Raw genomic sequence first — 25,653 nt, forward strand, 5'->3', positions numbered from 1 at the left:
GGAGGAGCGGTTTTTTGGGCACGAGCCAAAGGGGCTCGCGCGGGACGCGCGCTTGCGTTCACACTCGCGTTCGGCTTGTCATTCGATTATAAACCTTATGCCGTGCCGTTAGTGTTTAAAATATATTAGCTCGATGAGCTTACGAGCCATGAGACGAGCCTCGAGCCGAGCCACGAGGCGAGAGTGTAATCATTAGCTCGACGGGCTCATGCGCTCATAGCCGGTTTAGACTCTCGGCTCGCGGCTCGTCTCGCGGCGCGTCTCGTGGCTCGCCTCGCGTGGCCTTGAGCGCATGAGCCCGTCGAGCTAATGATTACACTCTCGCCGCGTGGCTCGGCTCGAGGCTCGTCTCATAGCTCGTAAGCTCGTCGAGCTAATATATTTTAAACACTAACGGCACGGCATAAGGTTTATAATCGAATGACAAGTCGAACGCGAGTGTGAACGCAAGCGCGCGTCCCGCGCGAGCCCCTTTGACTCGTGCCCAAAAAACCGCTCCTCCACGCGAGCCAGGAGAGCGCGAGCCGAGCCGCGAGACGAGTCACGAGCCTACCGTTCACACTCGCGTCTCGTCTCGTGGCTCGCGCGAGAGTCTAAACCGACTATCAAGGCCACTCGAGGCGAGCCACGAGACGCGCCGCGAGCCGAGCCGCGAGACGAGAGTCTAAGCCGGCTATTAGACAAATCTTTTTTTACCTGGTCTGTGGCAGTCTTGAACTCTTGACAGTGACGTTTTCTGAGGTACTCGTTGTTGCGCGCCAAAAAGAGCGAATTATTTGTGAAAAACTGATTTATGTTTATTTTGTTTGATATAGAGTCATACGCAATGTCTCTGTGTAATTGAAAACTGTGCCTTGTGTTTTACGAAAACGTTAATTTAATATGAAGCAGACAAGTTTACACAAATAAATATTGAAATCTAATCATGGACACTGGACAACAGGTTATTTATTAATTAATCATTTAATTGAAACCTTAACATAAATGGGTTCGACTTGACAGCGAATGTACACCAAAGTTCGCTCCTGCTGAAGTAGAATTTACATTATTGCAGCTACAATGGACATCATTGAATCGATAAAAAAAGACAAAGCTTATATCAAATACAAATTGATAGTTAAAAATTGGGAGAACGAATTTAAAAACAGTCACTCACGAACACCTTCTAAATTTGACATTAAAGAAGCTCCATCTAAGATAAAGTATGCTTACAAGAAATATTTTCAGTTAAAAAGTTCAGCACTAGAAAACTCATTGTCTATATGTATTGATGATGAGCCTCTTGGATCTCCGGATCAATCACACTTTGAAAGTGCCTTTGAAACTTTAAGTCCTCCTACTGAACAACTAGTTGCCACCTTGCCTAGTGGACCTCAGCTTAATGAATTACTGTCTAATGTATCATCATTTAAAAAAGAGCCTTTGAAAAACATTCAAACGCTAAGCCCATTCACAGACAAGCTTTCAAAAAAACTGTTTCAGAATAAGCAGTTTTCCTTGAGGAATCCTAGGAAATTATCATTGCATAAGTCACAGTCTGTGATTGAAAGCAAAATTGAGAATGACAGTGAGTTGAACAAGATTGAAAGTTTGTCCACCACACTGACACAAATTGACAATCAGAAATTTTCTGTCCTAGCAGACAAGAGTACTTTGAGTAATAATGATTTACTGAGAACATTTGGCACTAGCACCCCAGATTTCAAGAAAACTCCAACTATTAGAAAACTTAATCAGGGATGGCTAGAAAGGGCAACTGGAATGTCATTACATGATATGGCAACCTCAACACCAGGTGAAAATCCTAAAACATTTGGTTTGGGAAATATTTCAGTACCAGTTAATGCACGAGTTGGCAAGCTGAGAATAGAAGAGAGGATTGCGGCTCAGCCTGATGAAGATAAATGTGAAGATTTTGTAGAAAATAGTGAATCTGAAGGGGAAGACGTATCTTTTTCCAAACTGAAGCCAGCCCTTAAAAAAAGGAAACTAGAAGATGCAATAAATATTACCAGAGCACAACCACTGGATGATCCTGCAAAAACTAGCAAAATAGAACTTGATAAAAGTCAAAGTCCGGAAAAGCCCTCTAAAAATAAACGAAAAAAGAGAGTTGTGAAAAAAGAGCCTAAAAATATAGATAGTGATACTAAAGAACAACACCCTCCTGACATTGCAGAGTATATGCCATTTGGCATTGAAAATGTAAAGCCGAGGCATTCTAATGTCACAGACATACTGAAAACTGTGGAAGAATCAGTTAAATATGACAATATTGAAAACGATACTGAAGCTACAGGTAAATTAGAAAATAAAATAAAAAATGGCACTCTAAATGATAACTTTGTAAGAATCAACATAGAGAAAAAAGTATTTGTCCGTGGCAAAAAAAGTATAAATTTTTCTAAGTACAAGAAACAGCAATATAAAGACAAGAAAGCTCTTCATGCTGGCATGGAGTTTCCAGAGGCAGGAAAGATGTTATGTTTCAAGTGTGGAAAGTCAGGCCATATGGCAAGATATTGCACAGCTCATAAAGGAGAAACTCTTTTGCCATTAGAAAGCTATGACGAAAATAATATTCCCTCTTTAGAAGATATAGAGAACATTGTTAATAACGAAACTAATAAACTATCTCTCCCAGAACAACTTAGTACATCTGTTTATGAAGCCAGTGCTATTCCGGAGTCATTCCTGAAAATGCTTGCTGACACACCCTCAAGTGATGAAAGAGAAGTTAAACCAATATACTCCAATAGTGAGGAAACATCAACTGCTTTACATGAAGCACTTGCTATGTTTGGTCACAAATGTTTTCGACCTGGACAAGAACAAGCAATCAAGCGTATACTAGCTGGTATGTCCACGTTGTTAATATTGTCAACAGGTGGAGGAAAATCACTCTGCTATCAACTCCCAGCATATATTTACAGCCAGCACTACAAATGCATTACTTTAGTCATATCACCACTGGTTTCTCTGATGGAGGACCAAGTGTTAAGTATGCCAGATTTCCTCAAAGCTGGATGCTTACATACTAATCAGCCACCAACACAACGCAAGAAAATTATTCAATGTTTGAAGGATGGGGAGATAAATATTCTCCTTATATCACCAGAAGCATTAATATCAGGGGACTCATCGAATGGGTTTGCAGGGTTGTTCAAATCATTGCCACCCATTGCATTTGCGTGCATTGACGAAGCACATTGTGTTTCACAATGGAGCCACAACTTCAGACCGAGTTATTTAATGATTTGTAGGGTGCTACGAGAAAAGCTAAATGTTAAATGCATCCTTGGCCTAACTGCAACTGCAAGTCAATCAACAATAAGAAGTGTGATTAGTCATATTGACATACCTGATGGACTGACTGGAGTTATAACTAACCCCGCCCTTCCTGATAACCTGTACTTGTCAGTATCATTTGAGAAAGACAAAGATAGGGCATTGGTTTCGTACCTGACTTCGGAACGTATAAGTTTCTTTAATTCTATTATAGTATATTGTATAAGAAGAGATGAGTGTGAAAGAGTGGCTGCTGTGCTAAGATCATCCCTTCAAGAACCTGGAAAGATTAGCATGGAAGCAAAAAACAAAAAAAGAAAGAGAATGTCCTACATATCTGAAGCTTACCATGCTGGCATGTCTGGAGCTCAGAGAAAGAAAATTCAGAAGCAGTTCATGGATGGCACATTAAGAATAATAGTGGCTACTGTAGCTTTTGGCATGGGAATAAACAAGTCTGATATCAGATGCATCATTCATTATAATATGCCAAGCAGTTTTGAATCTTATGTGCAAGAAGTCGGCAGAGCAGGAAGGGATGGACAACCTGCCTATTGTCATGTGTTTATGAGCAGTAGCAGCAGCGATAAGAATGAGTTGCTAAAACATATCCACGCAAACACAATAGATAGATCAACAGTCAGAAAATTACTTCAAAAAGTGTTTATCCCTTGTGACTGCACCAAACGCAATGATGCATCAACATCGAAATCTGCATATTCTGCACAAAGATGTAAAGGACATGAGGTTGGCATTCCAATTGATGTCACAGTGGAAGAATTAGACTTGCCTTCTGAAAATATTGCAACCTTACTATGTTACATAGAGCTGCATCCAAAGAAATATATCAAAGTTCTGAATAATGCTTACACAATGTGCAAAATTTCGTCTTATGGAGGGCCGCAAAAAATTATTGAAGCTGCAAAAACTTGTCCTCCCCTAGCAATGGCTGTTTTAATGGAGTCAAAAAAGCAAAAAGATATATCAAAACTAAGTGTTTTGGAATTTGATGTTATTGAGGTAGCTGCTGCCATAGGTTGGGAAAGTGGCATGACAAAATATCATTTGAAAAATTTAGAGTGGATAACAGAAGGCGCGACATCTCGACGATCACAACTAAAGATAGAATTTCATACCCTCGGCTTTAAGATTAAAGCGTCAGGTGACCTCACACCAGCTGAACTCGACTGCATGCTGGACGATCTTCACAACTTAGTCATGATCCAGGAAAAAGCTATGTTATATCAGTTAGAAGAAAGCCACGCAGCATTTACTAAACTTGGCAGCAACTCTGTGGCAAGCAAGGAATTATCCCAAGATAATCTTGTCGCGAAATCTAACGAGCTTAAGTCGACAATACGTAATTATTTCCAAAGGGAGGAGCACTTTGCCAGTGATATTGAATGCCAAGAACGTCCTATAGACACAGAAAGAGTGATAAGTGACGTAAGAGCTTTAATTGCTTCATATAGAGATTGTAGCTTCAATGGACGTAGTATAGCAAGAATATTTCAAGGTATATCTTCACCAAACTTTCCGGCTATCGTTTGGGGCAGGTGTAAATTTTGGAGAGCCCATATTCATGAGGATTTTTACGGAATCATCCGATTAGCGACACAACAGCTAATTCAAATGAAAAATGTTTAAATAATATTTAATGCTTGACAATTTCAAATAATAGACAAACTGATAAAATAATATTGGTTTTATTAAACATTAACATACCCGGCCCATAAATTAAGGATAAGGATTACAAGGCTTATTTTTGTAATGCCGAAAATTCACTTAGCTATTTTTGATTGAGTTGCGAGGCTGAGACTGCAGTGAAAATAGAAATTCCGTTAAATATCTCTATCGCTCTTACTTATTTGGACGATAGAGGCAAATAGGCCCTTAAAGGGGTAATTTGGCGACGCGTATTACAACGGAACTTTACATCGAAACTTTTTAGTGTATCTTCATAGAAATTATTCCAATGCATTAAAAGAAGTGCGAAAGAGATGGAGAAAGACGATCTTCGAATTTCAGTACCTATTCTAGGTAGTCGCCCGAACATTTTACTATTTGTGAGATGGACGTGAACGGAGACAAATAAACATCAAACATTATATTCACAATCTGTAACGCAAATATGTACTTATGCAAACAAGAATAACAAAGTGAACCCTAATGACACAGAAGTATATTTGAAATTATAGTTTTATCACTTATCAGTTATACACAAATAAACATTTTCGTTTCGTTCGAACAGTCATCCTTAATTTCATTATTAAAAATAATAGGAAACGATTTACTTAGTAATAGGACAAAAATGCTACCCAATTTTACATATTGTCATATAGCACATCATAAGTAAGGTGTATTCGGGTGATTCCGAGAAGCACCAATGATTCTATATTATTAGATTTATTTTCCTATAATAAGCCATCAATCAGAAGTTTCTTAAATATTCGTAATTACCCGAATATACCTTATTCTATGTATCTCTATTACCTACACACTGGGTCGTTTGCCGCATGAAAATAAAACGATGTCGGTTGCCTGGCAAAATCATACTTTGATTCGACGGCCACATTCGGTGAACGTCCCAGTGTGACTGCACCCTTAGTGCGTCGGACTAGATTAAAAATGCGTCCACTTAACTTAGGACTAGGACTAGGTGTTTGATCTGAATACTTTGAGAGTAACAATATATAACTAAGCTGAATAACTGTATCAAATTAACATGGTTTATTAAAATAATTAGCCTATAAAAATACATTGATTAATTCAAACGGGATCTTATGGCGATATCTAATTAAGCAGCTCATTTCTTCGTTATTGTTATTAAACAAACATTATATAGTATGTACATACACATATCTATCTACATTCTCTGCCCCGCCACGCATAAGGCCACGTACACTTGCAGTTGCAAGTGTTGCAACCGCGGCAGCGTGCCCGCGTGCCGCCATTCTATACCTACTGGGCTATAACCGCGAAAATCGAAGTTCGCAAATTGCGTGCATCTTTCTCTGTCACTCTAATTACGCCTTTATTGGAGTAAAGTATTGGAGAAAGATCCCCGCAATTTGCGAATTGCGGTTTTCGCGGTAGACCCTCTGGTCAGTTGGTGGTTAAGCGCGTATAGGTTAAATGTAAAAAAGGTGCGTATGGGCCCTAACAGCCATTGAAAAACCAGTTTGAATGGAATTTATTGCGCGACAATATGGTGGGTTTTCCAATGTTTGTTACGGTTATGCGTGGTATATATTTAATGATTCAATTATTAACAGTTTTGCCTTTAAGGTCCCTTTTGCTGTAAACAAAATGTCTCAAAATTAGAATACTATGTAACTAATATACTTAAACAAATTTGAGTTTCCTGTTTATGGTAATGGCAGATAGGATAGATAGAGAATGAGTCCTCGCCTGCGCGGTACGTGGGCGCCGGGGTAAGGCGGCAGGCGTACGCCGCCCGCACCTTCCTCAGTCCCCTTAGTCGTCCTACCCGGCGCCCATTATACAACTTTACACCTATTATATACAACTTTACAACCTAAAGAAATGATCAATATGGAAATATGTTACAGAACATAATTTTATTATCACTGAACGAACTAGATACTTGCCCTAATAATTATTTCATTTCTCACTAATAGGCAGTTTAGTAGGTAGTCTGTAAGTTAAAGTGGCGTTATAAATCAGATCATCATAAATCAATAAACCAATGTTACCATAACAGGCTTTAAATGAATGAATTGGGATAGCAGACCATGTTTATGATCACGGTAGTTAAGATTTTTTTATATATATAAATAAACTATAATGGAATTTACCTCTTATAATTGAGGTCAATACGGGGAATATCGTCGAGTTAGACTAAGCTAACTCTGCAGCGACGAATTTGATAGCACAGAGTGTGGAAGTGTAGTTTTAAACGTCACAATTTCATAGACATTTGACGTTTATGATAACACTTCCACGCTCTAGGCTATCAAATTCGCTGCAGAGTTAGCTTGGTTTAATTCTACAAGCTTTGTCGTCGCTTCTAATATTGCGTTTTACAACATACAGTCCACATACCAGAATGTAGAAGGTAGGTAGAACGAGCAAAGCTCTTCCTTTCTGGTGTCTCTGACCCACCTAATGCTTAATTACAATATAACTAACGACTTTAAAAACATATTAAAACAAATATTTTACTAACAACCATAACCGATTTATACCGTCACAACTCATAGTACTTTCGTCATACGTTCACTCATTTATCAATCTGGTTAAGTATTTATATTCGTCATACCCTTTCCAGGCAACCAGTCTTAATGTTTAATTTACCTATAGACCCTTTAGGATCTGGCGACAAGGAGCTCCATTCTGTGGATTTGCAGTATTCAAATGAATGCTTACCACAAATAAACTTTTTGTCAGGACTATTACGAGTTGATACTACACATGAACCTAAAACATTGTAAAAGTCTGAAGTTAATCCATCTATCCACTCTCTCAAATCCTGCTGTATTCTTTTGGTATTGGAAGAAGAAATTTTTTGTAACAATAAACTGTCATCAGGCCCAGGCAAAAAGTTAATAGGCTTTATGTGGGAAAAGTTTTTATAAGCACTCTGTGACCCACTGTGTATTATATTTGCTTCTTGGTGAGAAAGTTCTTTCCCCGAAAAATACTGTAATGGTGTAATCAGGAATTTTGTTAATGCTATTAAATTTGACTTACTTCCAAAAAGACCAACTTTCCAAACTCCAGGCAACAGTGGCACCTTGAGGCTGGGTTTGATAAAATTGGTAAGATTATTCTCTTCTAGGTGGATGTAATTAATATCCGCAATTAACCCCGCGGGATCCATCCAAAGAACAGTTAAATTTTCAAACTGCTTGTCAAAGTGAGGTGCAAACCGATACAACAAATTTGGTTCAGATAGAGGACCCAAAATGGAACCTAAATTTCTAAAAATCATTTCTTTTTGGTCATACTGTGAGCTTACTTTAAATATTTTAACATTGTCTACATAACTACTTTCAAAATTTAATTCTAAATGTTTTTGTGGCTTATACCAAGTCTCCATCAACACGCTTTCTCCATTTTCCGTAAATACTTTATGTAATATCAGATTTCCTTTATATACATCTGCAAAGTTATACGTGTTTATTTCAATAATCTCATCAGTATCTAACGAGCACCCCTTATCAAGTAGAATTTTCGCATTCTGTCGAATTATGCTTTCAGCATGCGTTAATAGGGTGTCGTCAGTACTAGCTGTTAGATCATCTGTGTTGTAAATGCTTTGCCAGTAAGCTTCCAAATGTTGTATTAGGTGATGGTCATTTAATCCAATAAAACTTTCAACTCTAGTAATAATTTCCTGATTAATAATAGGCTCAAATTTCCTTGCAAAAAATAAGTGTCTGTCTTGAGTGTTCTGAATTCTTGGCCAGTCTTCAGTCTTGAAGTCATTAGGAGAGCATCCACACCAATCGACCACATGTTTGTATTGACATTTGCAGCCTAATTTCCTTTTCCAATTGGTCACATGCAAGTTGTTGTCGACATAAGTATTGCAAAAATGAGAATTCCTTAAAACAGTGTGAAAGAATGATTCAGCTGGTAGAAGGGTGTGCTGAAAAACGATGTCTAATCCGGCCAGCAGTTCATCTTGTTCACCTATTATGTAAGAGACAAATTCAGGGGACAATGCTATCCAATCACTTCCACCATCAATGATTATTCCTCTTGGTAATTTCCTTTCGCCTACACGCCACATGTGAGTTTCACATTCAATGAAAGTCTTATCCAGTCCTTGTTTCTTAATAAATCTTTGTACCTCTCTTCCATGAGATTTGACAAAATTGAGACCTTTATTAGCAGCTAGGAAGCTTTCCATGTTTTCCAAAGATTTGATTGGGAAGTCACTCTCGCTTAAATTGATTACAAAGTCCCATTGCCAACCTAAATTTATAATATCTTTCATAGCTGTTAAAAGCATAGTAAGCAAAGATGCTCCACCCCAAATGGTGGAAAATCTGTTTCTGGCCAATCTGATATTTGAGAATTGTTTTTCAAGTGCTAACAGTTTTCTGAACAAGTAATCTTGGCGCTGAAACAAGTAATTATTTAAAGTTATCATACTTATCAAATAGAACATGTAAGAAAAAAAAGAATTAACAATGGTTGCCATCACTGATATGTATGGTTCGTGTTGTCTGTATCTAGTAATCTCTGTTTACCTCTCTTTCTAACAAACAAGGAGTACACAGACAGCAATTACATGTTACAAATCTTATATATAACTTGATCATGGAATTTGATAAAATGCATATAATCACAAACAACTTATGCCATTTTGAAACTTACTAACTATATCACCCATATTGAGGTAAATAAACGCCTACTGCATTAAATGAGCTACGCATACAAACATAAACAAGTCAATAACTTACCGCATCAATATGTATGTAGAAATAGTGACTTGTTCTGTAGAGAGCATTGATTAGTCTGTGTACTTGTCGTAACGCGCGTCCATTTAATGTCAAAAGAAATATAATTCTGACTGGCTCATTGGTGCTGCTTGAAACTGCTGGAGTAACTGAATTAAATTCTGAAAAGTGTCACAAGCAAATGTTTGAAAATAAATTAAATAAGAATAGTGGACTTACACCTTTATATGCAAGGGTGGCTGGACATAGACAGTAGAACTTGAGTAAGGGTTTATTGCTGACCTTCTGAGTGCTTACCAAAGCTCTTACACATCATCATCATTGAGCCATGATGCATAAAAAATGTTTTTTTTAGACACTTACTAGCAAGTCCTGTTTCAAACACATTCATTGTAAAATAGCCACCACAGGTACTGGAGGGGTCAGCAGGACATTTCATGTCACAGGCAGCATCAGAAATCTTGGCTGAAGCAGAAGGAACATTCTCTCCGCAAAAACATTCTGAACTGCAATAAAAACCATGTGTTTAACTTCTAGAAAAACATTAATTGAATCATTGCTTAACTAGTTATGTAGCCTATGGATCAAATTATTAGAATGTAACTTGAAAATGTGTTTCTAGTGTGTTGCATATGTGTTTGTAGGTAGGTTATTCAGAAACAGGCATAAAGACAAGAAATAATGCAGTATGTATGTACATACAAATATACTTACGCATATTGAACTCCGGCATAAGGAAATCCTGCTTGTACACAGATATCCAAACAAGCCACCCTAGAATTAGTGTTAGCATAGTTCCCATAAAAACTAGAAAGTATTCTCAGCTTCTTCTCATCTTGGTAACAACCTAAATGTTTTCCATAAGTCATACCTTTGCCTTGGCAATTATTTGGTAATGATCTAGGGTAAAAACTTCCACCCTGAATCAAGCAAGTTTTATTAACTATCTGTTCCTTACAAGATTGTGTCTTGGCCCTGTGAATAGCAGATATCGCTTCTCGACTTCTTATCTCGCAAATTGGTTTAAAATCTAGTTCTTCTACCCGCAAATGGGCGACAGGTTTATTTTCAGCCTTGGCTTTCGCCGGGAAATCTTCGTCATCGTCGAAACCCGGTCCAATTTTTCGAGCCGAAACGTCTCCCAACTCTTGCTTGGCAGAAGATTTGTGTGCATTGTACAGTAAGTTATCATTAGCAGACGGGAAATAATTAATAGCGATGAGAATTTGAGCAAAAAATGCTATCAAAATTGTTATCAATAAGCACTTTCCATACTTGTAATAAAACCTGCGACAAAAAATAGCCATTACGACTATAATACACTTTCATTTTAAACCTCACTACGAGAAGAACTCGTTAATTGTCACTAATATTTTTTATTGTGTTAAAATAAGATATTTAAGCTCAATAAAATAAAAACATTTTCTCCACAGCCAAGAATTGACACTTGACATACGGTTTTTTTTTTTTAACAATTATGGCCTGGATGCTGACATACGGTTAACGTTTAGGAACTTTTCCGTTTTCCTTGCTTCTATGGTAATGATACTAAAATATTGCACATAGCAGCACATAGCGCAATGTCGTTACATTTGCGGAATAAAAAAAATGTGAGACTGTGACAAGGACAAACAATAATACCGCTTTCTCTGCTACTCCTACTGAAAGATACATACCCTTTCGGTCATTTCCCCCCACCCTCATGCCTGATCCAGATCGATACGTGCGCCGTGCCGTAGTCTGTTACGGTTTTTATATGCATGTTGCTTGCGCAAGTGTAAAGCGTCCTTTAGCAACTTGAGACCAGTGTTGCCAACTTCGCATAAATGATGCCAGATCTGGCATATTTTCACTCGCTTTGGCATCAAAATTTTCCATTTAGCATCTGGCATATTTTTTAGCATATTTTAGTCAAGCCAAGTTTGCACCAACTTGGCAGCAACAATATGCGACATCGCTTTATGTCTTAGAGGATAAAACCAACGGAGACGCCATGTCTAAAATTTTCGGTACAAAATAGTCTGCCGTTTTTTGCGGGGGAGGGGCACATCAAATGTATAGGTACGTCATGTCAGATAAACGGAGGTCCATACATATGGTTGACATGTGGTTGACCATTGGCCGCCTATTTTCGACAGAGGGGAACGCCTGTTAATGGCGGCTCCATTGTTAATTACTCCGAGCTTTATGTGGTTCATATTTTCATATGAATTTTGACTTTTGTGGGCGGATGGATGCAAAACGAATGACAGGTGCAAACGAGACATGTATAGTTATGTGTATAGCGACGGGTTCACACCTGACCGTCCGGAAACCGAATGAAAATTCCGTGCGTCTGTGGCCAGACTATATTGCCAAACAACAGCACACTCGTAACCGTCGTAACTGTAGTCTGTCAAGCTATTTCCGTTAGTAAACAAATGCGGCAAATTTAAAAAAAAAGTAAGCGCGAAGGATTATCATCCCATAGAAAATTTGAATTTCGCGCCTTTTTCTACTGACAAAGTACTGTGTTTTTTATACACCATATTTTTAGACACCATATTATTTTAAGTGTGTATTTTCAAGCGACATTTTAGCACTTTTTTTAGCATATTTCATAAAACTTTGGCATAATCTAGACATTAGTCTAGCATTTTTTCAAAATCCGAGGTGGCAACACTGCTTGACACTGACACTTGAAACGAAGAAAAATTCAAATGAACTTTGAACGCAAAGGTCGCAAAACACTTGTTGTTTGCTACCTGTTATCATTAAAGTTATGACATTCTTATCATTCTTAAGTACATTAAGCCAGATATATTATTTCCTTTTGATTAAATAAGGTCTTATATATACTGGGTACTCAGTCACACATCTATCTTGCTTAATTTAACGATAACTAAAGGTACGTACGGAGGGATACTTATTCAAATGATCCGTTCCCTGGGAATATTGTCAATGGGAATGGGAGGCAAAAGCTTCACCTCAGTAAAGCCCTACAGTGTTAGTGCTGAATTGAATAATCGACTAAAGGGCAAAGTTGCTATAGTCACGGCATCAACTGACGGGTAAGTCCATGCCACTAGGTAATATTTTGAATACAAGGAAAGTAGAAAAAGATGTTATATTTTTAACACACTTCAATTGTTTATGTTATAGTATAGGATATGCCATTGCAAAGAGGCTTGGAAATGAAGGTGCATCAGTGGTAATATGCAGTAGAAAAGAGAACAATGTCCAGAAAGCAGTTAATGAGCTTCGCAAAGAAGGAATTACCGTGGAGGGTGTAGCATGCCATGTTGGGAATGCTGAACAGAGGAAGAAATTGTTTGATATTGTAAGTTTAATTTTACAGGAGTAACTTTACAGATTATATATTGCAAAATATTTTTTAAATATTTGAACTTGTAAGTAGTACAGTCGGCATCATATAGTAGGTAGCGTCCAAAGTATTCAAATAGTTACGCCATACATATTAATTGATATTATATGGTGTACCAAACTATTTGAATATTTTGGATCATCATCATCATCATCTCAGCAGAAAGACGTCCACTGCAGGACAAAGGCCGCCCCCAAAGATCTCCACAGCGAACGGTCATGCGCTGCCCTCAACCAACGGTTTCCCGCAACTTACTACTTTGAATACTTTGGATGCTACCTTCTATATGATGCTGACTGTACAGCAGAGACTCAGTAATGTGGCACTTCAATGGTCTAACCTTCCATTACTAGTATATAAGAGTTTTCTGCTCTTCTTCCTGTTACCATCCATTGGGCTGTAGGGTTTGAAATGTTTGAATTCTTTGACTTACTTTAGTCCTGAGCCCTATCCCATCCCCAACACACCCATCTCTAGTAAATTTAGGGTGTCCATATTTCAGTTTGCTGGACATCCGCTACTTGGTTCAGGGCCGGGTTATGTTATTATCAGGTTTCCTGAGGTCTAATCCAATACCATTTCTGTATTTGGAGCTCCGTCTGTTAGCAGGGACATAATATTAAAAAGAGGCCAACTAGCTATTAATTTGCCACTCCAACCAGTAATCTAAATCTGCACCTACCTACTTTCAGCAGGATTAGTTAATTTTTATTTTATTTTATATTTCCAGGCTAATGACAAATTTGGGGGCCTAGATATATTAGTCTCAAATGCTGCAGTTAATCCAGGAGTGTCACCAGTTTTGGAGGTAAGCAACTAACATAGTTAAATTTTTATTTTACAGTGTTAAAAAACATTGTTGTAGATAGAGCTTTCTACCATTCTTTTATTATAGCTATGTGCATAGCATCAGACCACACTAAGATTTCATGCCTCAAGTTATGTCAAGTATAGGGATTATAGGGATATATGTACCTATGCATTGTTACTGCCAAGTTTTTGTGCAAAGTTAGCATGGTCAGTCTATGAAAACTGTTACTTTACTGCTATTAATGACTTCCAAACATAATATTGAACTTGACACAAAATTAGAAGACATATTCTTACTACAGGGCGCCATCTAGTGAGCGCCGAGAGAAGATATGGCGCCAACTAGTGTTGCCATTCAATAAAAATGAGCCTAAAATAATATTATTTTTATAGTCTCTGGCTATAAACACAGGCGGGATGGAGCAACAGTGGACACTATCACAGAAGTTGTAATTGCATGATTCTTAAAAATACATTAGGGAATTAATTAACCTTGACATCTATCTACCCTCAATCCTCAGTTGTTGGTGGGATTTTTTACACACTCCTGGCGGCTTAGCACGGTCGCGTTTTTATCCCTTGTCACCATGCCTGTCACGTTCTAACAAGTATGTAAGTGCGAAAGGGACGCGCATAGTGATAGTCGATAAAAATGGAACCGTGCTGAGCCCGATGATGTACCTATTTAAGTAGCGGCTGTACCAAATAATAGTGATAGTGAAGTTTTATATTCTCTTTAGTATCTTTTTATTATTATTTGTATGTCTTTCCCATCACGGAACAATGGTGTTCCGGACCTTTGGGAGGCGTGCGCGGAGCCGAAGCCAACACGTAGAGTCCCTTTTGACACTTTAATGAAATGTAAGGGGTACACCGAGCGGAGGCTGCCCTTGCCCGTATCATGGGACGCACGCAGAGGCAGCACCCGCCAGGGTGTAAGGACTATTGAGAGTTGATGGAATCTAAAATGAATTAGGTTATTGGGTGAAAGCGATGGACTAAGAACTGAGCTATGGGGTAAAAAACCGGACGCCTGCCTAATAAATCGGTATGCAATTTTATTTCCGGCAGACGGTGACTCGCCCTCACAAGATTATTATTATTATTATTTGTATCTCCGTTTTAAAACTCTCGGGTCTTTCGAGCCCGGTCATTTATAAGGCGTGCGTGGGGATATGGATCCAACACGTAGAGGCCGTTTGGAGAGATTTGATGTCATGTAGAACGCCTGCTGGAACCCATTCACGGGTACATCAATAGATACAATTTAACAATTTCTAATTTCATTTAACAATTTTATATGTATGAATATTTCTATATGCATGTTCGTAAGGTCTTTTGACCTAGGCCTTTCCCGAATCGCCTTTTTCTGATATATTTAAGTATTTGTCCAACATTTTTTTCCATTCTTGTCTATCTATTGCCATTTCTTTCCAGTCTTTTCCTATTGTTTAGTATCTTTACCTATCCCTAATATTTATTGTTACAGACAGACGAAAATGTTTGGGACAAAATATTTGAGATCAATGTGAAAAGCTCTTGGTTGTTGGCCAAGGAAGCCTACCCCAATCTTGTTAAGCGAGGGGGAGGCAGCATCGTATTTATTTCATCTATAGCTGGCTATCAACCTATGTCTGTAAGTATTGTATTTTGATCCGGTCATTAAAGACGTTTATCTATCTACCATAGTCTATGCTATCTACAATATATCTACAGTCTACACGACAACTACACGGTCTACACATATGTCATACATAAATCCTCTATGAAGCGTTAAAAACCGCAAATTTTGACCAGCATAAACATATCCTAAACATGAGCTGTTTTGTTAGTAAACAATTAGGTACATTCAAATTTCGAATATAAAAAACAAACCAATTTTATTTGACCTCAATTGTATTATCGTTGAGAAGACGTTTTATTCGAAATGGAACGTGCGGTTCCTGAACACCATTTGAACGCTTTATATCTACTATAATAAATAAGTTTTTGGCAAAAATTACATTTTTGATACAAGCTTTTATCGCCGACTGTACTTTTTTTTCCACTGGCAACTAATACTCATCGAGACAATTCTAAAAACCCCAAACACAAATAAGTTTCGTTGTTTTATCACAGAGTTCCTATGGCCACCATCATCAGATCAGCTCGATGCCACCATAATATTGCATTGTCACCCGACTTACGTATGTATGCAAAATTTCAGCTCAATCGGAAACCGGGAAGTGGATCAAATTTAACTTGCAAGATTTGATTACACACACACAGACAGACAGACAACGGTCAGGTGAAACTAAATAAAAGCTTGTAATTAATTTTCAGCCTTTAGGTGCATACAGCGTGAGTAAGACAACATTGTTAGGATTGACCAAGGCTATCGCAAATGAAGTCGTCACTGACAACATAAGAGTTAATTGTGTCGCACCAGGCATCGTTGCTACGAAATTTGCTTCAGCTGTATGTATAAACCACTAGAATATACATTTTAATAAAACACTCTGAGTTATGTTTAATAATTGATTATCTTAGCCTGTGTTTATGTGTCTAAGTATCAAACTTACACCAATATTTTTTTTTAATCATTGCAGATTACCAGCTCAGAAGCAGCTAAGGAGCAAAGCTTATCAATTGTGCCGATGCAGAGATTCGGAAAGCCATCGGAAATAGCTGCGGCTGTGGCGTTTTTAGCGTCGAACGACGCGAGCTATGTCACCGGCGAGACCATCGTGGTGGCGGGTGGCGCTCACGCCCATCTGTAATTTATATCTAATGGCTAAAGGCTCCTCTTCACGTTGGGCCAACGCCAACGAGGGACGCAGCCATGTGGTAGAATGAGATAGCAATATCACTTGCTCCCTCTAACGCATAAATGCGTCCCTCGTTGGCGTTGGTGTTGGCCCAACGTGAAGAGGAGCCTTAATAGGTAGGGCAACGTTTTTACAGTACATATGGTGCTATTTTACCGCACTAGTGCGGTAATTTGCACTTTACGTGCCTATGCCGAAAATTTAAAGGGCCATATGTACTGCAAAACGTTGTACGATACACGTGCGAATAGGTAATTCGCAACTCGTGTCGATTTAAAACACTCTTTTCGGTCGCGATTTAATTTATCGTCGCGAATTCCCTACTTTTCCCAATTGTATCGTAATGTACTATTAATTTGTTGCACAATTGAAAAGTAAGCATACAATGCCACCTACGAGTGGTAAGCAGCTGTATACTCCTTGTAACACATATAATGCTCTAATATACTGAGATATTTATATTTTTCGAAGCTTTTATAATCGCACATTTTAGTTTATAAGGAAATATTTCTTGTGAAAAGGTATTATGTTGTACATTGGGCTGTGGCAATTAAAGTATGGTTATAATGATACATTTTGGATTTTAATATAACTTCACAATAAAGTTTAGTTTTGCTCTCCATCGTTACATAAAAAATAAAAACGATTCATTAAAATAACTTAAGGGACATGTACTCGTGTCGAAGGCCAAGACTCATTTTGGTCGCTGCGCCATTAAGTAAGTAAGGGACATTTGCGTAAATGCAACAACAAACCGAAAAATATTAAATCCAAATAATGCTGCAAAACATTGTCTTAAGCTAATAACACATTTAATAAGTAGGGAAAGCTGATCATCAATATAAATTTTGATAATTTATAATTATTGGTGCAATAAACAATATTTACTAACTTACTTAGGGCCTCTTGCACTATCCCACTAACCCGGGGTTAACCCGTTAAACCGTTACCCAGTGTCAAAGTGTACTGGTAACCATGGTAACTCCAGGTTTAACCGGTTAACACCGGGTTAGTGGGATGGTGCAAGTGGCCCTTAAATGTCGTATATTTTTAATCAATTGGTTGAATAGACTAGCATCGGCCAGATCCGCATGTAGGTCCAAGTTGCCATTTAAATCATTAAGCATATGAGCCAAACAAATGTTTTAGATTTTTTTAAGATTCAGTGACTTGAACATGTTATGTCAGAAGGTTAAGTAATTTGTATGGGTAATTAAAGTGTGGTTAGGGTAATATGCATACAGTTTAATTTTACTTTACTCATCATCATCAGAGTCCAATAAATCTGTTTTTTGGAACCCAACAGATTTCATTAAATTACTGGAAGGTCCAGACAATCCTTCTTCTTTCATACTTTGAATGATATTTTGCAATATTGTCTTGTTATCTTGCAACCCTTCTTGTTTGATGGCTTCTAATTCTTCATCTTGCTCCATATCATCTCCACTACTTAAAGTATCCTCATCACTATCAGAAGCCTCTTTACCAATAGCAATCATATCTAACATCTTCTGAACGGAATTGACAAAGTCATCTGGATCAAATTCAACATTTCCAATGGAATCATCTTTAGTAGTTTCAATACCTTCAAAATCAGATGTTTTCATGAGAAAAGATGACAATTTTGATGTTATATTATTGGCGGTCAAAGTATCATTATCACTAAATTTAGTTCTTTTACCATATCTTGAGTTAAGTAGTTCATTTAACTGATCTGGATCAATCTTGAGCCAATCTTCATCATCTAGTTTGAATTCTTCTCCAGTTGATTTTTTTTGTAGCAATGCTTCTCTAGTGTGAGCAAATTCTGTAGATAATTTCAAGTTAGAAATTTCATTTGCCACTTGTGAATTTATAGGGCATTCCATAACAGAATAAAATTCTTTAGCATTTTTTAATAGCCCATTGTAGTCTTTAGAGCCTTCAATGTTATTTTTAAAATATCCACTAGCATTCAATTTGCTCATAAAGTTTTTAAATTGTTTTGATGCAAATATGTCTAAATTGGTTTTGTTCATCAGAATTTGATAACCTGCAGTCAATTTGTGACCTATAACACATTTCTTGTCATTCATTTCTTTAAAGTTAATATTTTTCAGTGGCTTAGCATGCATTAGCATGGCATATAAACACTTGGTAAATGTAGTACCAATAATAACACAATCATCAATTTCAATGCTCTTACAAGCCTTAGCATCTAGGACATCATGATTGCAGAATGCATTTACGAGTGGGGCTATAAGCGCAGGTTTAAGAGAAATTAATGCAGCAATGTCCACTGGTAGCTTTACAACAGTTCTGTGAAATAACTCATACACTTTCTCAGGGTAATTTCCAATTCTTGTTAAAATTGAATTTTGAATTGCATTAGAAGCCACTGTTTTATTGGATGCACAAGCAATCATCTGTAGGGCATCTTTTAATTTTAACTCTGCACCTCTTTGAAGATCAGGAGGTATTATGTGAATATGGCCTTGATAAATAAATACCTGAAACAAACATTATATACTTATTCAGTATTAAAGACACAAAGTTGATGATTTTTACTTATTTTAATTAACTTAACAGGTGTTTATATTTGCAAGTCAAATTTGATGAAAGGCCCAATATTCTGTGTGGGCAAGCTACTATGCAAGTTGTAAATACAATAATATGGTGTTATTGAGCTGATCTACAACTCACAGAATTTAAATTTTCAAACCCAATTATTTTTCAATACAATTAGAAAAGTAAAGTTAAAGTAACATTAAGTAAAAGTAAAGTTTAAGTATTTTATGCAAATTAAATTGTAGGCAAAAATATATAGGTATTATATGCTTCAACTAATCAGTAATCACAGCGTTATGAACACTACAGTACTTGTATAATGTTAATTTAAATACAGAAATAATAATAATAACTTACTCTATTATCTGTACTCTCAGGATTTGCCCATGAAGGTAAGTAATCTGCAGCTTCAATAAGCAAGAATTCACCATCATCATCTCGAACTTGTACTATTATATTCTTGAACTTTTTACTTAGTTCTAGTACCAGGTACACGATGAACCACTCATCCTCAATGTTATCACCGAAGCATGTGATGCTAGCAAGGTGTTCAGGTATGTCTGAAAGGAATACAAGGATAAAATATAATAATTGTTAGAGTCTGTGCGGAAAGAGAAGTCTTAGAATCTAAGGGAGCCCATACATTCTACGACTCTTCTCTTCCCGCACATATTCTATACAAGAGACTGATAATGTATAATGATTTATATTATCATTTCACTAGCAAAATTACTAATACTTACCCTCTTTTGTAGCAAACTCAATCGGTTTATGAACTCTGAATTCATCCCTGTGCCAAATATAATTGGCAGATAAGTTTTGTATGGCAGTGTTTAACTGCAAACACAAAGCATCCCAATTAAAATTATCTGCTGAATTCGCCGAATAGAATAAACACTCAACAGAATCCTCGAGTAGTGGTACGACTTTAGCTCCATTAGTTTGTGTCATTTCTTTAGCTTAATGCCATTAAGTTTTATTTTCACAACAAAACAATTATAACCTCTAAGCACATCAATAAACCGAATTGAATGCGAATGAGTAATGACAATGACAGATCTTTGGGGGCCTACCCGCGAACGTCGAAGTCTGCCTCTCTATCACTTGTGTCAGAGCGATAGAGAGACAAAACAAATAACGAAAATTTGGTTTTCGATGATCACTCTGGGGTGACTTGGATTTGAAGTTCATCTTGTCAACAGATGGTTGTCCTTTTTTGACAAATGGCATTTTTAAAAGAGCGAGGAGAGAGAAGTGATACTAGTTGCTGCGCCGTCAAAGTGAACAGAAAACGTTGGGGCCTTGGGGCGAGTGATGATGCTTTCCTGACCGATTTCGGCCCCAGCGACTGTGTGCTCTGGACTAGGCAATTTTTAGCTCGTGTTATTAGAGTGTAGCTGATCCACTCTCTAGCCCCCTCCTCACTCGTGCGCGAATCGCGGCGCGAAGCCGCGAACGCGAGTGTGGCGTCGATTTTCGCAGACAGCGAAATCGACTCCACACTCGCGTTCGCGGCTTCGCCCGCGATTCACGCGCATAGATGCGCGAGTATAGATAAGAAAAGTAAAAAAAATATTTGTATTATGGTGCTTTTATACGATGCACGTAGCTGGAACAATGTTAGGCGCCGGTTACACTAGCTATTCGTGTGTACTCACAAACTGTAGCCTGTCTGTCAAGCCACTTCCGTCAGTAGAAAAAAGTGGCACATTACAGAAATGTAGGCGCGAAGGGTTATCCTCCCGTAAAAAAAATAATTTAGCGCTTTTTTCTACTGACAAAGTTGTTTATCAGACTATAGGTGTGCAAGCATTAGTATGTTTGTAGTGGCTATATGCCCTTTAATCCCTTTATTCATCTTTTATCTCGTTGCGTGTCCTTTTGATATTTGTATTATGTGTTATCTGTAAAAAAATTGATTTGACATTTCAAGACGAATGATTTCTATTCTATTTTTATTTTATAAGAAAATAATATATTGAGTATTTGCACTGCGTCGTAATGAGAATTTAGAAATAAATATAACTTAGATGAGCTCCCATGTCTGGATTGTCTGGTTTGTCTTATATTGGTGATTACGGATCCAGTTCAGAAGACAGTGACGCATATACGAAGGACAATATCGTAAGCGCCAAGAAGTACGTAATAACACTAATAACGTAAACAATCTTAATGTCTTTTGATTAAATTAAATGCGACAAGATAAAATAATTATCAAAAAAAGGTTTTTACATTTTGTAAGTGAATAAATTATGATTTTCAGGTTAAAGTTACCTACACCAAATTTGGGGAATGTCCCAGTGGTCGGGACAGAGGATCATGTAGATGACCCCGACCTGCATAAAGGACGCACTCGATCCTTTCCACATAAAAGAGGAAACTGGGCATCCTATGTTTATATAAGATGTATGTATTCATTTTAAAAACAACGAAATAACCGTATCTAACTTTTGTCAATTAGTTTACAAGTTTTCATTGATATAATTACTATAATAAAGATAATTATTATATATTTATTTGATTGCAATGTTTAAATTTTAATATACATTATAATTTCAGATCCCGAGGAAGAAAATTTGACAGCATTACTAAGTAGATTTATAGCTGAATGTCCTGCCAGTGATTTGCATGTGTGTGATGATTTTCATATAAGTTTATCAAGAACTGTGAATTTGATGTATCATCTGATAACTCCATTTACCAAGTCTTTGCAAAATGCGGTTGATGGTATAGACAGGTAATTTTTATGAATTTTTAGAATCATTGTTATTTTGTGTTTAAAATAATGGTTGGTTATAAATATTTTTTTATTACAGCTTTGATTTGGGTTTTGAAAGTGTGAAGATATATTGCAATGAGGAAAAGAGCAGAACATTTGTGTCTTTAGCAGTTGATCACTTCAGTAACAAGTTTCTACTAAAAATTGTGGACAAGGTGGATGACATTCTTGCTGATTATAAGCTACCAACTTTTTATGATGTATGTATTACTTATTCTAAAACTTTGTCTTTTGTAATTATGTAGTTAAATATTTATATTGTATGCATTTATGATTTTCAGGATCCATCTCTTCATATGAGTATACTCTGGGCTAATGGTAACAAGAAAGCAGAACTAACCAGTGTTTTAGACAATTTAAATAATATTCTTTATCAAGAAGTTGAAAAGTGTCTTAAAACTATAACAGTGGACAAGGTAAATTGTAAGATAGGGAACAAATTTTATCAATTTGCTTTACAGTGAAAGAACAATGGAACAAGGAAGAAACAAAGTGTTTATAAATCCTAATTTTAATAAGAGGCCAAGTGGTAATGTTCCTGTGGGGAATGTGCCTGTCATGCATGTTAATCCAAACTTCTATCAACACTTACATAATGTGCAACCATTGACTAAGCCAAAAATTTATATAAATCCTAATTTTGTTAGACCAAATGGAACTAACAATCACCAAATTCAGTATGTTAATAATCCACACTTTTATGTGAAACCAAGCCCCCTCATGGATAGTAGTAACACATTGATAGCAACAGTTGCTGCACCCGCTAGCCATACATCTCATAACTCAGTTCAAAACAACAAAGCAAATCCTAATTTTGGTAGACCCAATAGAGTGGACAAACCAGTTCTGTCTGTAAATAACAATAATAGTAATTACATTACAAATGGTAATATTAAGCCAAGCCCACTAATAGATAGCAGTAACACATTGATTGCACGCTCCATTCAAACCAGTATAGTTCCACAACAACCCTACCAGACCCACTCTCGTTATTCACTCGTGAGGTTAAAGAAACACGAGGAGCCAGTAACTAATATTACGAAACCACAAACAAGTACAATAAAAATTAGCAAATACAAATCTATCAAACTAACTGATGTCAAAAAGAACCTTGACTTTGTAAAACCAGCTGAAAACGTAACACCTTTTAAAGTTTCTAACAATCACAAGTCTTTGATAAGGACTATCAACAACCATAAAGTTATTTCCAAAACCCCCACCAAAAATACAAATAGGTACAAACTTGTCAGATCCACACTTGGTGTAGGCAAGCCACATCTCAAGAGGCAGACGTCCAGTACTCCTAAGAAAATAATAAGCAGTCGAACAAGAGTCAAAGCTGCTGGTGTGTACAAGAAAAACAATATTCCATGCCCACAGTTCCGAAAATATGGAAAATGCCTACGAAAATCATACGGAAAATGCGAGTTTCTTCATGATAAGAAGCATGTGTCAATATGCAGGAAATTTCTTAATGGTGTGTGTCATAACAACGATTGCTTACTGTCACATGAACTCTCTGATAAAAAAATGCCGACTTGCTACTTTTATCTAAAAGGAATGTGTACCAAAGATGGTTGTTCTTATCTTCATGTTAAATTGAATGAAAAAGCCAAAATATGCCTTGATTTTATGAGAGGCTATTGTGAAAAGGGTAACAAATGTTTAAATAGACATGTCGCTAAACGTTTCAACATAGATAAAAATCGAAAGCTTATTTTAAAGAAACTGACACAACAAAAGTTAATTAAATATAAACTTGAAAAGAATACATTAAAAAGTAATACGACCAGCACGCAAAAAAGGAAAAGTAAAGTCCACTTGAACCAACAGTCTTCCCAGGAAAATAATGATCATGGTAATAGATATTATAAAGAATCAGTTACGGAATCAAATACTAGCGAAAACTTGGAAATTAAACCAACGAGATGTAAATTGGGCATCTTACCATCCTTCATACAATTGTAGTAAAGTAATCCAATTTTAATTTGGAGAATGTAAGTACAAAAAAAAATTGTTGTATTTAAATTATCTTTGTGAAGGGTACTTATGATAGTTATGATATTACATATATCCCTTTTGAAAGAGTAATTTCTGGCCCAATTTCAATTGTAAGAAAACTTGTCATTAAAGTGTGCAGCCTATAAAATTGTTGAACATATTTAGAACGTTGTCATTTTCAAAATTTTTGCTTTCGTGAATGCAAATTGTTCAAATTGCAGTTTACTTACTATGACAAAGTTCTAAAGTGCTCAACACTTTCAGTAACCGTAAACATATACCTACACTTAATCAGGTATGTGATGTTTAGAGATATGCTCTGTTTTATATTGATAATTAGGTACTAAAAATCATACTCATTGTAAACTGAATTATTTCAAAGTTTTACACCCTGTTCTCATTGACGTATTTTTAAATAGAGTGATTACCATCACCACACCACAATAATGCAAAATCCGTTAACTTGAAAAAAATGTGGCGTTCCATGCCTAAAGGGTCTTTATGCACCATGTGGATAAGGACGTTCTAGGCATGGAACGTCACAAATATGCTCCTTAAGAATTGTAAATTTTTGGAGTTGCACTTGATATTCGTGTTATTGTCGTTCCATTCTACCGTATAGTTGAGGTAAGGTGACCTTTTTCCACTCCAGCCGAAAAATCACCTGATATTAGCTACGCTGCTATAGGTACCTGCAGCCTTAAACCGGTTTTAGTGTAGGTAATAATTGCCAGTTACAGAGGGTGCTTGATACATTGAGTTATTATTACTTCAGCATATAGAGAAGCCATACCAAACAATGAAATTGTCGTAATCGGGGCGTGAACCACGCGACCAAAACGTAAGCGCCGTGAAATTCATGGCGCTTACGCGTTTATATCGCGAGATTCACGCTCCGCTTCCATAGTTTGTTGTCCACAACTCATGGCGCAAAATACTGGCTCTCTGTGCCGGTTCTATACGTAGTAATAGTTAATAGTTCAATGCTTGGTATAGGTTTCAACTGATGGTTATGTATCTGTCTGTATTTTATATGATTTGTTTTCCAATTCCAATGTGTGTTTTAAATGAATACTAATGGGTACCTGGTACGTTTTTTACCGTGAGCTTAAGAGTTCGAAAGTCCACAATCAAGGACTTAGTAATTAATATTTCATATGAAAACTCAGTTGGAACCTATTCACTATTGGATTGCATCGCCATCTGCGTTGAGCTTTGGGGTCGTCCAGAAATCATGTCGTTTAGAGGGGTGGGGGGTAAGAAAAATATGATCAGGGGGTCAGAGCAGATATCACGTTTTTTTCAAAGCGGGGAAGCCAAAAACAACAATATTACTCAAAATCAAGCCAAATATGATCACATGATTTCTGGACGACCCCTCTGCTTATTTATCCAAATCGCCTTTTAGTTTAGAAGCAAGAGCAAAATAATGACATGTATAAAAATACTATGGATGCAGGGTAGAACAATTTATAAAATATTTTACTAAATAAAATCGAATACCAATTTGTATCTTATTCATTTATTGTATAAAACAGGTATGCTATGCCCCCTTTTATCACATATAAGGGCCATTTTATTTGAAGTTGTCCCCTACACTATTTTTTCAAAATTTGGATTTTTTAT

At 36.8% G+C, this 25,653-nt stretch overlaps 6 protein-coding genes across 6 annotated transcripts; 4 read left to right on the forward strand and 2 right to left on the reverse strand.

Annotated features, from left to right (window-relative positions):
• Positions 1-778: 778 nt before the first annotated feature.
• On the forward strand, positions 779-4,982 carry LOC134795500 (ATP-dependent DNA helicase Q4). Its single transcript, XM_063767357.1, has one exon. It carries the CDS (start codon positions 1,060-1,062, stop codon positions 4,933-4,935), a length of 3,876 nt encoding a protein of 1,291 aa, XP_063623427.1. The 5' UTR covers positions 779-1,059; the 3' UTR covers positions 4,936-4,982.
• Positions 4,979-11,142, reverse strand: LOC134795515 (xylosyltransferase oxt). The gene is made up of 4 exons (XM_063767394.1): positions 10,434-11,142; positions 10,083-10,225; positions 9,723-9,880; positions 4,979-9,379 (listed from the first exon to the last, which is right to left on the reverse strand). Exons 1-4 carry the CDS (start codon positions 11,024-11,026, stop codon positions 7,565-7,567), a joined length of 2,709 nt encoding a protein of 902 aa, XP_063623464.1. The 5' UTR covers positions 11,027-11,142; the 3' UTR covers positions 4,979-7,564.
• Positions 11,143-12,452: 1,310 nt separating this feature from the next.
• On the forward strand, positions 12,453-17,272 carry LOC134795543 (dehydrogenase/reductase SDR family member 4). Its single transcript, XM_063767434.1, has 6 exons — positions 12,453-12,769; positions 12,861-13,038; positions 13,814-13,891; positions 15,383-15,529; positions 16,216-16,350; positions 16,482-17,272. Exons 1-6 carry the CDS (start codon positions 12,633-12,635, stop codon positions 16,650-16,652), a joined length of 846 nt encoding a protein of 281 aa, XP_063623504.1. The 5' UTR covers positions 12,453-12,632; the 3' UTR covers positions 16,653-17,272.
• A 652-nt stretch (positions 17,273-17,924) lies between these two features.
• Positions 17,925-20,264, reverse strand: LOC134795525 (protein ecdysoneless homolog). Its single transcript, XM_063767412.1, has 3 exons — positions 19,991-20,264; positions 19,605-19,807; positions 17,925-19,189 (listed from the first exon to the last, which is right to left on the reverse strand). Exons 1-3 carry the CDS (start codon positions 20,196-20,198, stop codon positions 17,957-17,959), a joined length of 1,644 nt encoding a protein of 547 aa, XP_063623482.1. The 5' UTR covers positions 20,199-20,264; the 3' UTR covers positions 17,925-17,956.
• A 934-nt stretch (positions 20,265-21,198) lies between these two features.
• LOC134795466 (U6 snRNA phosphodiesterase 1) lies at positions 21,199-22,535 on the forward strand. The gene is made up of 5 exons (XM_063767314.1): positions 21,199-21,385; positions 21,511-21,653; positions 21,807-21,984; positions 22,064-22,226; positions 22,308-22,535. Exons 1-5 carry the CDS (start codon positions 21,288-21,290, stop codon positions 22,488-22,490), a joined length of 765 nt encoding a protein of 254 aa, XP_063623384.1. The 5' UTR covers positions 21,199-21,287; the 3' UTR covers positions 22,491-22,535.
• Positions 22,498-24,377, forward strand: LOC134795465 (zinc finger CCCH domain-containing protein 3). Its single transcript, XM_063767313.1, has one exon. The coding sequence runs from the start codon at positions 22,498-22,500 to the stop codon at positions 23,992-23,994; it is 1,497 nt and encodes a 498-aa protein (XP_063623383.1). The 3' UTR covers positions 23,995-24,377.
• The last annotated feature ends 1,276 nt before the right edge of the window (positions 24,378-25,653 follow it).

The sequence above is a fragment of the Cydia splendana genome, chromosome 12, assembly GCF_910591565.1.
Source record: "Cydia splendana chromosome 12, ilCydSple1.2, whole genome shotgun sequence".
Lineage (NCBI taxonomy): Eukaryota > Metazoa > Arthropoda > Insecta > Lepidoptera > Tortricidae > Cydia > Cydia splendana.